Source organism: Parus major, chromosome 5 (genome assembly GCF_001522545.3).
Source record: "Parus major isolate Abel chromosome 5, Parus_major1.1, whole genome shotgun sequence".
Lineage (NCBI taxonomy): Eukaryota > Metazoa > Chordata > Aves > Passeriformes > Paridae > Parus > Parus major.
The window spans coordinates 52192212-52206318 of NC_031774.1; the positions used below are offsets into that span (position 1 = coordinate 52192212).

At 47.8% G+C, this 14107-nt stretch overlaps 1 protein-coding gene across 3 annotated transcripts in view; it reads right to left on the minus strand.

The window, feature by feature from the left end:
• Window positions 1-4832: 4832 nt before the first annotated feature.
• Window positions 4833-14107, minus strand: part of CKB (creatine kinase B) — a 9590-nt gene continuing 315 nt past the window's right edge. Inside the window, exons 1-8 of one of the 3 annotated variants that reach the window (XM_015630645.3) lie at window positions 13218-13281; window positions 12587-12774; window positions 11952-12106; window positions 10912-11044; window positions 9830-10001; window positions 8272-8395; window positions 7384-7573; window positions 6421-6788 (exon numbers count right to left, since the gene is read on the minus strand). In XM_015630645.3, the coding sequence (XP_015486131.1) occupies window positions 6610-6788; window positions 7384-7573; window positions 8272-8395; window positions 9830-10001; window positions 10912-11044; window positions 11952-12106; window positions 12587-12764 (1131 nt within the window). In that variant the 5' untranslated portion in view covers window positions 12765-12774; window positions 13218-13281 and the 3' untranslated portion in view covers window positions 6421-6609. Of the gene's footprint in view, window positions 6789-7383; window positions 7574-8271; window positions 8396-9829; window positions 10002-10911; window positions 11045-11951; window positions 12107-12586; window positions 12775-13217; window positions 13431-14107 lie in introns of those variants that run through there. The other 2 variants (XM_015630643.1, XM_015630644.1) reach the window with 2 other exon arrangements.

Genomic DNA, 14107 nt, shown 5'->3' on the forward strand with positions numbered 1-14107 from the left:
CCCTGCTTGCTGGCTCAGCCTTGTGCCCAGGTGAGCCCTGCCCCACTTCACAGCACCCCAGGGAATGAGTTGGAGCAAGCACAGCAGTAAATGGGCAGTGGGAAGCTCAGCTGCTGCACAAGGTGGCTGCTGCTCAGGTGCAAGGTGTGATTCCCAGCAGCTGCTGCATTAGATGGCTCTCACACAGCCCTGCCCAGGGCTGGCTGGAGCAGCCCTGCTGATGATCATCTACCTGGCTCTCTTCCACTTAATGCAGTCAGAGGGTGGCTTGCAGTGAGAAACAATCTGTACAGTCACCACTGGCTGGGGACTCTGGCCAGGACTTTTGGGGCTGTGGGGAGGTGCGCCCATCCCTGGCACTTACCTCCTGCTGCTGGGACAGGGCTTCAAAGAGAGTTGGGAGGTGGGAAGCATGGCACAGTGGGAAGCTGTGAGCACTACTGTGGGCTGGGGATCAGCCTCTGGAGAGCCACAGGCAGATTTGGGATGTGCCCAAGCACCTGGTGGGCACAGAAGCTGAGCACTGGGGCAGCTGGGCACACTGCAGCCCCTGCACATGTGGCCATGCACGGCTAACCTTGCATTCCCTCCTCAGCTCTCCTCGCCCTCCAGGGCAGCTGTAAGAAGCCCTCAAGCCTCTCCTGAAGCTCTCTGCAGTAGGAAACAGCTGAGCTGTTTGGTTTCTCATGGCCCTTCTTGCTCTTTAGGCAAGTGCAAGGTTTGGGTCACTGCTGGGGCCCCACCAGCCATCCCTTGGTGGGAACTGTGTGCCACCCATCAGATGGAGGAGGGGAAGGGGTAATGGCAGGGCAAAGCGGGGACATGCCAGAGTCAAGGAAGGAGGTACTTACCCATTCCAACCACAAGGGAAAGAGGGTTCTCAAGATGCTCATTTTCCCTTAAAACAATGGCTTATTTAAAAAGAAAGAAACAAAAAAAGCCAGCCATGACTCTCCCATGGAGAGGAGCTGAAACTCTGGGGCCATCCATCGCAATACTCTTCTCATGCATATTCCCACAAGTATTTCTGGAGCCACCTCTCCCCAGACAAGTTCCAGCTTGGAGGCTGTTACAGCAACAATCCAAGACAATGCTATCTCGATGGCCTCTGCTGAACGCACTTGCTCATGGAGCAGAGCGGTTCCACGGCCCTCCTGTGTCCATTCCCACTGGAGACCTCCCCTCTCCTGCCCACCTGGACATTTCACTCACTGGCTCCAACACAGCCTCTGCATTGGCACTGCCAGCACAGGGTGGCCGTGCCGGCTTCCTGGAAATCGCAGGCACCCTGTGCCCGGCAGCCTGGGAATGCTGTCAGCCCCAGCAGAGATTAGTGATGATTCAGGGGATTTCACCACAGCCTGTAGGGAGACCGGCCAGTTTCTGTGGGCAAACCACAAGGCCTCAGTGAAACACCAGGTTCCCTGCCTGAAATGGCTTCACCAGCCGTGCCCCAAAGCAACCTCGTTTGCATCTCACTGCCTCCAGCCTGTCCTGGCCAGCTGGGACAGCGCAGCAGGAGAAGTCACCTCTGTGCCAAAGACAGTGCCCAACCTCCATCGGCTCCCATGGGCAGAGCTGGCACTAGAGCTGAACCCTCCAGCTTCGCTGCAGTTTGGATGTGCAGCAGCATTTGAACTGCAAAGGGACACTGTTTCCACCCCAGCAAACCTGTCCTTGGTGTATGTGCTCACTGCTCTGCTGGACCAGGCATGGGGTTTCAGGTGAGTTTATTCAGTAATTTTCCAGTCTCGCTCTTTCCCATGTAATCCAGGAAAGCTTTGCTGTGCTTCAGTGCTACCATCAAACACCATCACAACAAGTCACTGCAAATATATAAGCTGACACTTCCAAGGTCTTCCAGGTTATTCTCAGTTTCACTCTCTGGTCATCAATAATGGATGTGGAAAAAGCAACCAGACTGCAGCTGTCAGCCAAACCTCACATCCACCTGCACGAAACACACGGGAAACCTGAGGTCTTTGCAAAGATCTGGAGCTTGGATGTATTTGGTAAATTAAACCAAATTCCAGTGCTGGTTTTATTCTGAAATTGCATTGAAGAAAGCTCAGGGTTGCCCATTATTGTATATTTTTAGGTAAACTTTTCACATTCATTAAAAACTTAAACGTTAACATTTTTCTACCCTTTTTCCTGGGTGTTGAGCATGAAGCATTTTGCCCTTTTAAAAGTTTAATTCATATATATATATATATGTGTGTATATGTATATAAATGGTTTCTCAGAGTCTTAGTCACTGGCTGAAGGACAAAACCAAAAATCTTTGATAGGTTTGGAGGCATCTGAGTTTATTTTTACTCTGTTTGATACTGCAGAATTTCCCTGCTAATTGTCAATCCCAAGCTGAGCTCATGCTGCCTATTTGATCACTAGACTCACACTGTGGGTGTAGCAGGTACTGCTTCTCACCTGGCACATTCAGTCTGGCTTTGTGCAGCATTTAGACAAAAAAAACACCCACATGGTGTTTCAAAAAGTGGGGGAAGCCCAGTGGTTCAGTACTGACACCTCTGGCAGCCCTCCCCTCATGGTTGGTGAGGTCCTGTGGGACTGGGAGTCCAGGGCAAGCAGCCCATATGGGCCTTGAACTGGTCAGGGGCTTGTGTGATTTCTGTGTAAGAAAATAAACCTAGCATGTTATAACCAAGGGAAGAGGGTCAAGCAATGCAAGAGGCCCAGCTGTGATTAGTTTCTCGTCTTGTGCCGTGGGGCATTCTCCATGGCTGGGCTGGACTCCCCCCCCACTGCAGACAAAGCCCAACAGAGCCCCACAATGGCAGGGAAACGCCCTGCCCCACTGGGGGAGAGCTGGAGAAAATTTCACCCAGGCTATTTCCAACTTTGTAACTATATGTTTTTTTAGGAGGAGGAAAGGCAGACTAGCCAGAGGAATGTGAAGCAGCCAAAGGAGCCTGCTGGCCTGCTGCTTCCCCAGGGGAAAAGCAAAGCAAACAGGAGATGAAAAGCCTGTGATGCCATCTCCATCCTCAGAAGAGTGCCTTGCCTACCACACCACCACATTTCTTGTGTGTGGGTGGGTGGGTGGAGAAAAGAACAAAGATCACTCAAAGTCTCTGCTCAAGTTATTCCATGTTGCGTAAAAACATGGTAATGCTCATCTGAGGACAGGCTGGAGCCTAAACCCTCCCAGGTGAGTACTGGAGACATTAGGCAATAGCACCTTCCTTTTCCTTCTTGGCCTAGCAGTGGATGCTGAGCAAAATGGAAAGCTGGAAGAAAGCATTGCCCTGCCCTAGACTGTGGTTGGAGCTGTGCAAGAATCCTCTGCAGAGAGCAGGACTCAAGCAGGAACCTCCTGTGCCCCAGGCAGACTACTCATCAGGCATCCAGCAGGTAAAAGCACCTTGCTCCATCCCTTGTTTTTGTGAGAGGCACATGGGCTGGACACCTGGTCCCAGGAAGCAGGAGCCTCCCTGAAGCTGCTCAGGAAGCAGCCATCCTGTCCCCTCGCCTGGCCAGAGGCACAAGGGAGTGTGCAGGGAGCTTGACCACTTGGCTGAGGGCTGAGGCTCCCACACCAGGGCCGAGAGCCCAGGACCGGAGCCATCCTGCTGCGTCCACAAGAGGGTGAGACACCATGAATCATTTTCCAGTAGATAGTACCGAAGTGGGATAAGGAGCATTTATGCTGGCAGTGAGTGTAACATGAGAGGCAAATGGTTTCCCAAGCAGCTTCACTTCTTGAGCAAGGACCCTGGGGTGCCAGCAGGCAGCATGCTGCCCGTGCCACGTGTCCAGAGGCAAGGCTTGGCACCACACCAGCCAGGGCTGGGCAGCTGCTCCCTGAGGGAAGCAGAAACAGTTAGGAGAGAAATGTTATGACAAATAGAAATTTCTCTTTAAAACATTATAAAAGCAGTGCATGTCTCACTGCACCCAAGGGACAACGTGCCAGCCTGTAGGAGCAGGGGCAGCAGAACAGGACAACACAAGGGGCTGCCTCGCAGCAGCAGGATGGCACTGACCATCCTGCTCCCCAGTCTATGGGGGAGAAAAGCTCAGCTGAAATGTCACAGGAAAGCCCAAAGACAGCGCAAAGGGCTCCTGGCTGCCCTCCTCCCCCAGCCCACACCCCCTACACTGCTGGGACCAACAGAGCAGTCCCCACTCCGGGCCTGGTGAGGACACTGCCATCACCATAGAGTGTGATGGGAGAAGGAGCCACATGGCTCCTTTCCAAAAGCTACGAGACACATGTGGTTAATTGCAGGTTCCCTGGACAAAGCACAGGACTGACTGATAACCTTCGTCTCCTCTCCTGGGTTTAAGGCCAAGCACCCCTATGGCAGCCTGCCAGCACCTGTCACCATTTTGAGTGCCCAGGGCACAAGCAAGGGTCTGCTTCATACAATCCATGATGGGCAGCCAAGGCACAAGGGTGAGTAGTGCCAAAGACAAAACCAAAGCTTTTAATGTGAGGAGGCAGGAACTTTAATTTCTCTCTTGATCAGAGGTTTTTAGCGAGTCCCACCTGGGGTTGGTCAGAGTGTCCAGCTTTTGCCAGGACACATTCTTTCTCTGAAACATTTGCAATTACTTTGTACAAGCTGAAACAAAAGCACGGTCGCATGGCAGCAACATGAGGGAACACAGCAAAGGTAGTGGGTGGGAAAGAAAACCAATTAAAAGAAGTATTTTCTAGTTGGATGCAGGCATTAAATACTGGCTTGCTGCTTTGAGCACAATTGTTTAGCCAGCTACAGGTACTGTCTGAGAGTGCAGGGACTCAGGGGTTGAAAGCAGACAGATCTAGCAGCTCTGATGGGTTAAGAATATAGAAACAAGATGCATAGAGAGAGAAATGTTTTTATTAGTCCAGCTGATATAGCTAGAAAAAAATAGACAAGTTTTCAGGCAACTCCTTCCATTAGGTAATTGCTGTGAGCGCAGTAACAACGCTGTGTTGAGGAGAGGCACCACTAAATGAACACTCTCTGATTACAAGAAGCAAAACCAGCTATTTGCCAAGCGTCTGTGAACAGTGGCATGAAGCACAGCATGGGGGAATCTAAAAAATATACAGAACCAAACTGTTGTCTCTTGCATTTTCTCTTCCCTGCTCTCACAAGCTTTATACAGAAAACTCCTGTGCTGATTAACTCAAATACAGGAACACCCAGTACAGAACAAAACTCTTTCAATATGATCTCCTCTCCCCCACCCAATTAACTTTGAAACACAAAGCTGTTTTAAAATTAAAAAAAAAAAAAAAAACTTGTCTGAAATGTTCACTCAGCCTTTTCTCACCAAAATTGAATTAGCTTACCCCAGCTGGAATCATCTCTTCAAGCTAAGTGACAGCCTGCAATCACAGCCTTAGAAATATCACAGCCTTTACAAAAGAAAACCTCAGTTATCTACACAAACCTATATAAAGCTGCACACCAAGAAGCTCTGCATCAACCTCTCGTCACGCTCCCTCCATCAAAGCTGCATTTTAGCAGTGGGTAGAGCTGTTGAGCAGGTGCATCTGCATGAGCTGCAAAGGCTGTTCTTTCCAAGGGTCTGAAGCTCCAAGTTAGCAATACTTGTGGAAAATGCTGCTCCTGTATGTTAATAATGTGATACTTCCACACAACAAGCACGCATGTACAGCCATTCTGGAGAACAGACCTACTTGATGCAATCTTCAGCTCATACCCAGAGAACTACCTGAGCTTGCAAGCCAGGCCCAGTTTGGGAAAAACTATTTAGCATGTTTTAATTGACTATACTGCTCTGTTTTAGGTTCACAGGGCAACTGGTGCAAGGGCCAACAGGAGTCAGCTGACTAAAGCTAATTAGCTGGTATTTTCCTGTATGTGGCAGCTTCCAGCCTCCCTGGCTGAGCTAAAATCACTTAAGAGATAAGCATGGGCTGAATTAATCTAGGTTTCACCTCACCCCTCACCCTCAAAAGAGCAACTGGTTGTTTACACTCGCCCTCTGCACAGCCCTAGATTGATGACAACCATCTCCCCACAAAGCAGCCCTGGGTCAGTAATACCATGGGCCGTAGTCTGGCCCTGCAGCCCCTGAGGGCCCATTGGAGAAGAGCAGCAGCCCTCTGTAGCCAGTCCTGTCTCCCCTCCCTTAGAGGAGCCAGCCTGGCTTGCAGTACTCAGGATAATGACAGTTTACAGTTGGCATGAGCAGATGCACAAGTCAAAGCCTTGGAGGTAGGGCATGTACGCAGTGACTCACGTTTAACACTAGTTCTCAAATTTACAGCAACTACAATCAAGTTAAAAGGTTCAACTTCTGAAACTGCTTTAACAACACTTCAACTCAGCTTGTCTGCAGCAGCACGTATAGGAAGATGTGCTTGCACACAAAATCAGACCTATGAAAACCAAGTCACTTAAATCTCAAAGACATTCAGTTAACATATCTAAGACATCTCAGACCAAACAATAGTTTTATTTCATTTTCAGCAACATCTCAACCATCAAAAAAATAAACTCTAACACAGATGGATGGAAGACTTCTCTACAGTGTAACTAAGTGGGCTCTGACCCCAAGGGTTTGAATTGGAGTGACATTTTTATTATTCATCCAATAAGTTAGGAAGCAGGAGAATAAAGTGCTTTATTTCTGAGCTGGCATGAGGTCATCAATGGACTGGCCTTTTTCAAGGCGTTTCTCCATTTCAATGAGAAGCTTCACTCCATCCACCACCATCTGCACCAGCTCCACCTCAGAGAAGCCAAGACGATCAGCATTGGAGACATCAAACACTCCTCCAACAGCAGCTGTGTCCACACCACCTGCAGCAAGAGACTCAGTTACAACATTGATCTCGGCTAGAGCAGGTCAATCTGCCTTTCCTTCCCTAGCTCCTCACTAGCCTGAGGAAGGGACACTGCAGGACAATTCTCTACAAGCTGCCACCAGTACCTCCTCCTACATGCAGGAAGATAAAGCCATGTGTAATTGCCAACACGAACCACAGAACACTCAACTAGGCCAGGTCTTTATTCTTCTGACCCATGAGCAATCAATCTAACCTGAAGTCTACAAATATCTGCTGGAGCCATCTCCTAGCTGTAGGTTAAACCAGGAGTCCCACCTTCGCTTGTAACAGGAACAGCTGCCACCATGTTCACCTTAGCTGGTGCTCAGAATGACCACACAGGACATTAACCAGATAGCCAGTATGTAGTAAGTAGAACACCAGCATCCTCAACTCCTCCAATATACAACTTGTAAACTTTTTTCTCTCCATGTGCTTTGCAAGGGTACATTTTGGATGATGCAACAGGCGCTGACAGTGCAAACCAAAAGACGGCTCTGGACATAACCAGGCTTTTGCTAATGTCTTCGGGCAGACTGACTGAGCCCATCAGTGATATCAACTCTCACCTGTGCCTCGTTTCTGCAGCCGAAGTCTCTTGAGGACTTCTCCAAATTTCTCATGTTTCCCAAGGTGTGGGATTTTGATGTGCACACCAGCACGGAGCCCTGTTCCAAGGTTGGATGGGCAGGTCAGGATGTAGCCCAAGTGTGGATTCCACATGAACTCGTAGTTTTTGGCCTTGAAGAGACTTTCTATCTATAAATAGAATGAATGTTTAGAGATTGCACTCTGCCTTAAGACTGTAGTACATCCATTAATGCTCACTTGCAGCGTCAGTTGCTCAGCAACAGCCACAACACACAACAGCTGTTTCAGCCACATAAGCCCCCTCCCTATAGAAAACATGGCGACCACCAAGAGGTTTTTTTAAAGGCACTCATCTTGCTCCTAGCAGTGAGACAGGTTAAGTTTAAAAGCTACACTTCTTATGTCACTATCTGTTGCAAAGCAGAATTTAATACATGTCAAACTGGCACATCTCTCAGGATCAGTAAAGGGCTGGTAAAGCTCAAGCTCATATCAAGACTAGAAATTGAAAGCATCCAGCTTAAAAACTTGAGCCCAGCTTTGCACATTCAAGCAACTTCTCCTCCCCCTCAAGGTGTCTCAAAGCTTTAAAGAATTATGAGAATTTCTTTAAAATACAGTTGAGACATTTGGATAAGGGTCCCTTCACATCAAACAAACATTCTAGATTACACAGCCACAAGGCTTTTTGCCAAAAAAAATGTTTTGGAGCCCTCACAGCTCTGGATCTCATCAGGGTGTTCCCAGAGATCCAGACTATGAAACAACCATGGAGGAATCCAGAGGGGGCTTCTAAACTGCATTCTCAGATCTAACCAGATAACTATGTGCCACTTGAACCTACAGCCCAGCCAAAAGTAATTTACCTTTGTTAGTCCATTACAGAAGCGGTTAAATACTTCCTTCATGTTGCCACCTTTCTGCATGGAAATAACTCTAAGGTGATCCTCCTCATTGATCCAAACAAGGAAAGTCTTGTTATCGTTGTGCCTAGGAGACAAAGTAATCCTTTGCTGTCTTTCCCACCTCACACTTTGAAGACAGCTCATCACTGCAGTTTTTCGTTCAAGAGGCTCACTTAGCTGCTTCAAGATTGATCTTCCTTCTTTTGCTCACACAGGACCTGAATTAAGCTGGTAGTTGTTACCCTGCTCTTTTCAAGAGGTAATTTGAATTGGCCTTTACAGAGTAAGAAATACCATGGCATTACCTAGTCTTACAGTATCAAAACCTAAAACCCCCACATCCCCCATAGCTCACTTGTGGTTCCAGTTTAAAAATTAAGGTATTTCTGCTCAGCAATTTGTAGAAAGGTGATCAGTAGACTGAGTCCTGTACAGTAATGTTCATAATGACACCATGTGTATCAAGCCCTTTTTGCAGTACTTTGTCAGATCCTGTCAAAGTGCACTTTGTACCTTCCTTTCACTATGAATTTTAGATCAAGGCTCTTCAGAGATGCTATATAAAAATCCTCTGAACAATGAGCTCCTCCTGTCCCAGCTTGCAGCTGACAGCAAGTACTATCATCAGTATTTATCAAGCTAGTAATTTCTGAACTTGATTAGGATCAAAAATTAGCTAGTACCCGAGGAAAATTATTTATGCAGACAACACTAAGACATTACACTTCAAGTCTGTAGATTAGTCATGCTCAGATGACAGCGCTATCTGGTGCTGGCAATCTGCAGGTAGATGATGCAATCTTAAAGGTGACCTACAGAAACAAAGCGTGCTTCCTCTGGGTTGTTCTGAAACAGCTGCAGTAATAATATTGGAGCATTCCTGCTAAAAAAGATGTAGCCCTTAGCTTACAAGGGAGCAAGTTAATTATGCTGCAGAAGCTCCTGAGATGCAGTTTTATGTAGGTGACCTACATTTAAAGCAAGCAGAATCCTTCTATTCCACACCTCTGCATCAGTCAACTCCTGTCACGGAGTCTCTGGGGACAGAGGGGAGAGCTCATCACTAGCACAGATAAAGCCATACTAGTCCAGCACCAGTGAGTTTCTGCAAGCAGAAGTAAAGAGATTCCAAGGGAGTAACTTCGCATCCAGGATTGACTCTGAGCTAAGACAATGTTATAGTTTGTACCACAAGTTACTCTCAACTCTTTTGGTAAGAGCTGCCGGCAGTGACACACCTGCTCCTTTACAAGTTATCTACTTCCATAAAGTGATTCAGTGTTCATATGGTGGTTCACTACCCTGCAGGCTCTCGTTCTGGGCTAGCCAAGCTGGCTTATTCTTACCAGCTTAAGAACACTTGTCCAAATTTTGCTGGTTAATTGCAACTTCTCCCATAGAAGTTTATCAGACACAGTAATACAAGGTAAGAAGCTACTATTTTGCCCAACAGTACAAGTCACCACCAAAACTGCAAGACTTTCTTGACTTCTGTGACTGCTTCCTCAGACATACTCACCAAATACCCCTGGCATCAGGCCAGTCTCGTGCCATCCCAGATGCCAACAGAAGAGGAGAAACTGGCTTGTCAAACAAGAAGTGGTCATCAATCAGCTGCTGCTGCTCTGCATCAGTCATGTTCCTCAGAGCATAGTACTTCCCCTTGAGATCACCTTCCAGACTACCCAGAGCTGGAAGAGAGAGGCTCTTTTAGAATGGGACTAAAGGTGCTAGACTTTCCTAGCGCTTTGGAGACCACATACAAAGTATGGCAATGTTTGATCTGCTGGGTCTGGCTCCTCCCTTACTTTCATCTGCAATGGCAATGCCCTTGTAGCAGTACAGAACTTGAGGCAGTATCAGATGATTTGTCTGCACCTTCCAGGCTTATACAAATAGCCTTTGTTCCCTTACATGCAGTATAGAATCGTTACTGCTGCTGAACTGTAGAAACGGAGACTGCTTTACTTCCAAGGAGAACCAAGGTTATGAATATAACAAGCAGTATTATTCTAGTCAAGATCTGTTACCCTGCCCTTGAGAGGTTCTGAAACAACTACACTCTCAGTCTCCAGAACTGCACCTTGAGCACTGGGAGGCAATAGGAAAAAAAAAAAAAAACAAACCAAAACACAGCTGAAGAGTTTCACTGAAAAACCAGGGCTTATTCCAGTCAGCTGCAGATTTGGAACAGGACTACATCCCTAGCAAGATGAACATTAATGAAAGTCAATTAAAAGCAGCCACAAACACTGCACCCCATGACTCAAGCCCTGTAGTTGCTACATACCTGTTACATTTTAGGTTTGAGCCCTGATTAACCAACCGCTTTCCCCACACACACACACAGACAGCAACTTTTAAGATCAGCAGCGGTCAACTTAATGCAGTCCAAGTTCCCTCTGCCATGTGCTCTTGCTCTCAGCTACAAGCTGTAATGCTGAGGCAGCTCTAATGCAATGAGCCTTTTTCAGGGAAAGCTCCATGTTCAGGCTCCAGGGAGAGTGGCTTTTGCCAAGTGCCTCCATTTTCAAACTGCAAAGAACACCTCTTGTTCAAAGGACAGAACTGTGTCCCTGATGCATCCAGTTCTCACTTTACCTTCAACAGAGAGCTTCTCGATAGCCCGCCTCTCCCCTCGACTGCAGTGCGGGGGAAGACAGAATCCACGGATGCTTCTGCCAGTTCTGACACGGGAGCTTAGCACGTAATTGGGATCCAGGTCATCACCTCCCTACAAGATTAGGAAACCAAGTACAACCCTATTACCAAGACACCTCCCCTAAACACAATGAGTCCCCCATGCATTTAAGAATGTACTTTACACCTGAGCTATTGACTACCTGGCCTGTAAGGCAGTGCTTCACTTCAGGGCTGTTAGCATTACATCAAGTATCTGTGTAACACAACTCTTTGAGGCCAAGGCTACAGCTACTAAGTAGTCGTAGAAGACAGGGGTATCACCAGAACAACAGTTTCATGACCATTTCAGACTGTGGTCTAGGCTTCTGTTACCCCTTACAGATTTGCAATGTAGAGATATAAATATGAGGCAAAAGCTTCTTTAGGTACGTGTTTGCTCTTGCAAATGAGACTTATTCATTAATGTTCTCCCAAGTCTCTTATTTTCAATATGATTTATGGCTAGCCAATCAACATGAAGTTGAAAGGAACTCCCAAAGTTTAGCTTACAGTAACATTTAAAATCCATAAAATGATTAAGAATCCTTACTCCTAGCTGTAAAAATATTTATTCAATAGCATGACACCATCAGCTGGTAATTAAGATCCAAGATCAGACAGAAGAAAATGTTTAAATTTTATGATAGTCCTCAACTCCCAGGACAGTGCTGTTTAGTTTGACAGTTAAGAGCCCACAGCTCATGGAAATACACAGCAAAGGTGTTTGGCACAACCCTGAAAAATGTTCCTGCTGCACGCAAGCTGCCTGGTGTGCAGTACCTAACTGGCCACTGATATCCCACAGCAGCAAGCTCTTCAGGCTGATTGCACCAGACCCACAGCCCAAGTGTAAATGCTGGTGGAAGCAAGGGGACAGAGCCTGAGCAAGCAGTTTAGGCAGCTGCCAACAACTTTACAGTCCTCAGACCAATAATCAGTAATTGATCAAAACTTTATACCTGCAGGTTATCAGCATTCAGGTCAGTCTTGTGCTGATCACTTGGTTTGTAGCCACCATGCCTGTCTTCAATAACTGGATCAAAGAGCTCCTTGAACACTTCATAGGATTCTTCATCACCAGCCACGCAGCCTACTGTCATTATGAAGGGATGGCCTGGAGTGGTAATAAAGTCAGAACAGCTAAGTTTGGGCGACATTTGGCTGTACTCCACTGCAGCACTAACCAGGCAAGTTCTTTAGTGGCAAGTCTAGTCACTTAGAAATTCATTCTTACATAGAAACATTTGGAGAGACCCTTTGTTTTACACTTCATCCAGTTAGTCAAATGCAGTGCTATGGAAACCCATAGCTGTTGTCATTAAACCATGCTCATTTGTCAAGCTTGGTTTAGGACAAATTTGCACAGCACATCTAATTAACTAGCTAATTTAGATCACTGCATAGAACTTTATGTCTAAACAGCCATGCTTTGCTGCAAGCAAGCATGCTTTGCTTTTTGCTCCTTCTGCTACAGAGCTACATTTCTGTAGTCTGCTCATAAATACCACCTCCACAAGATTAGTTTTAAGTCACCATATTCAAAACCACCAGTTACTTCAGCTGGTTCACACAGAATATTCTCAATGCATTTTACCAGGATTATCAACCCCAGTCTGAATGACATCATCCAGGGTGAAGCCACTGGGCGTGACTCTGTCTCTCAGTTTCTTGTACAAATCCAGGGTTAGAACTTTGGCCATGTGGTTGTTGTGGGAGCTCAGGTCCGGGTACTCCTCATCAGGAGGCAGTCTCTGATTATTTAGTTGGGCCATTTTGATATTGCTAGAGTAAAAATAAATACTGTAATGTTAACATGTAAACACATCTGCTCCCCCTTTTTCATAGAAGTGCTAGAGAACATCACATAAGCAGTCTGGAATAGGAATAGACCAGGTAAGCCGACTTTTTTTTCCTCCCCTCCCTAGATAAGTTATAATTAGAATGCATTTGGTTTGACTTTTGGGTTTTTTTTCTCTTCAGATTGAAAGTATTTAGCAGAGCAGTTACATAATTGAAGTGTCTGGGAATTGATATGTCACATCACAGCATGGTACATAGCTTGATGGAAACATGGCCTCCTAACAGAGCCATGCCTTTAGAGCAGTCTCTCAATGCTTTAGAAGATATGTCCCTCGGTAGCTTGAGAACTTTGGGTACCACTGTCAAGAAGCACTTCCAGTCAGGAGGGAGAACAGATTATTATGCAGACCTAACGATCCCATTACCTGGGTTGTCAACCCCAGTCTGGATGCAATCATCCAGGGTAAATCCACTGGGAGTCTGTTTATCTCTCAATTTCTTGTACAGGTCCGGGGTCAGCACCTTAGCCATGTGATTGTTGTGAGCTTTCAGGTCAGGGTACTCCTCCTCAGGCTTGTATTTCATCTTCAGGAGGTTGTGGCTGTTTGAGAAGGGCATGGCTGACCCTACCGCAGTCACTAGGGGAGAAAGATGGGAAGCCTATCACTGGGGGTTTGGCAGCCTCCAGACCGGACCGCCCGGGGGAACGCCAGGCACACAAAAGGTCACCTTGGCTCACGTTCCACCCGCGCCTTTCACACCTTTGCTGCTACACCACCTTCCACAAGCGCAAAGAAGACAAAAACTTCTTCACCTCCACGAGCCTTGCCCCGTTCCCACCATCCCGGTCGCAGGGGCAGAGGTTCTCCCAGGGCACCGCCCGGGTGAGGGGACGCGCCCAAGGTCGCGCGGAGCGACCGTTGCAGCACCGGGCAGACCCCGCGCGCGGCTCCGGGGCACGGGCAGCGGCAGGGCCGCCGCGAGCCGGGGGGTGCTCGGCCCCACCGGGACCCCGGGCCGGCCGGCAGGTGAGCGGGGCGGCACCGCTGCACCCTCGCTGCGCGGCCGCGCCTCCTCTCGCCGCTGAAGGGCGAGGGGATCCCGAGGAGCGACGGCGCTCTCCGCGTCCGTGGACCCCCGGCTGCTCCCCGACCGGAGAGGGAAGGGCAGCATCCAACAAGCCCTTACACAACAGACGGCTCCCTCACGGGACCTGGACGGGGCGAGCGTATGTAACTACCCTGCTAAATACCAGATTAATCTCGTTTTAGAGCCCAACCAGCCCAGCGAGCACCTGCGCCGCGCCCCGCACCCC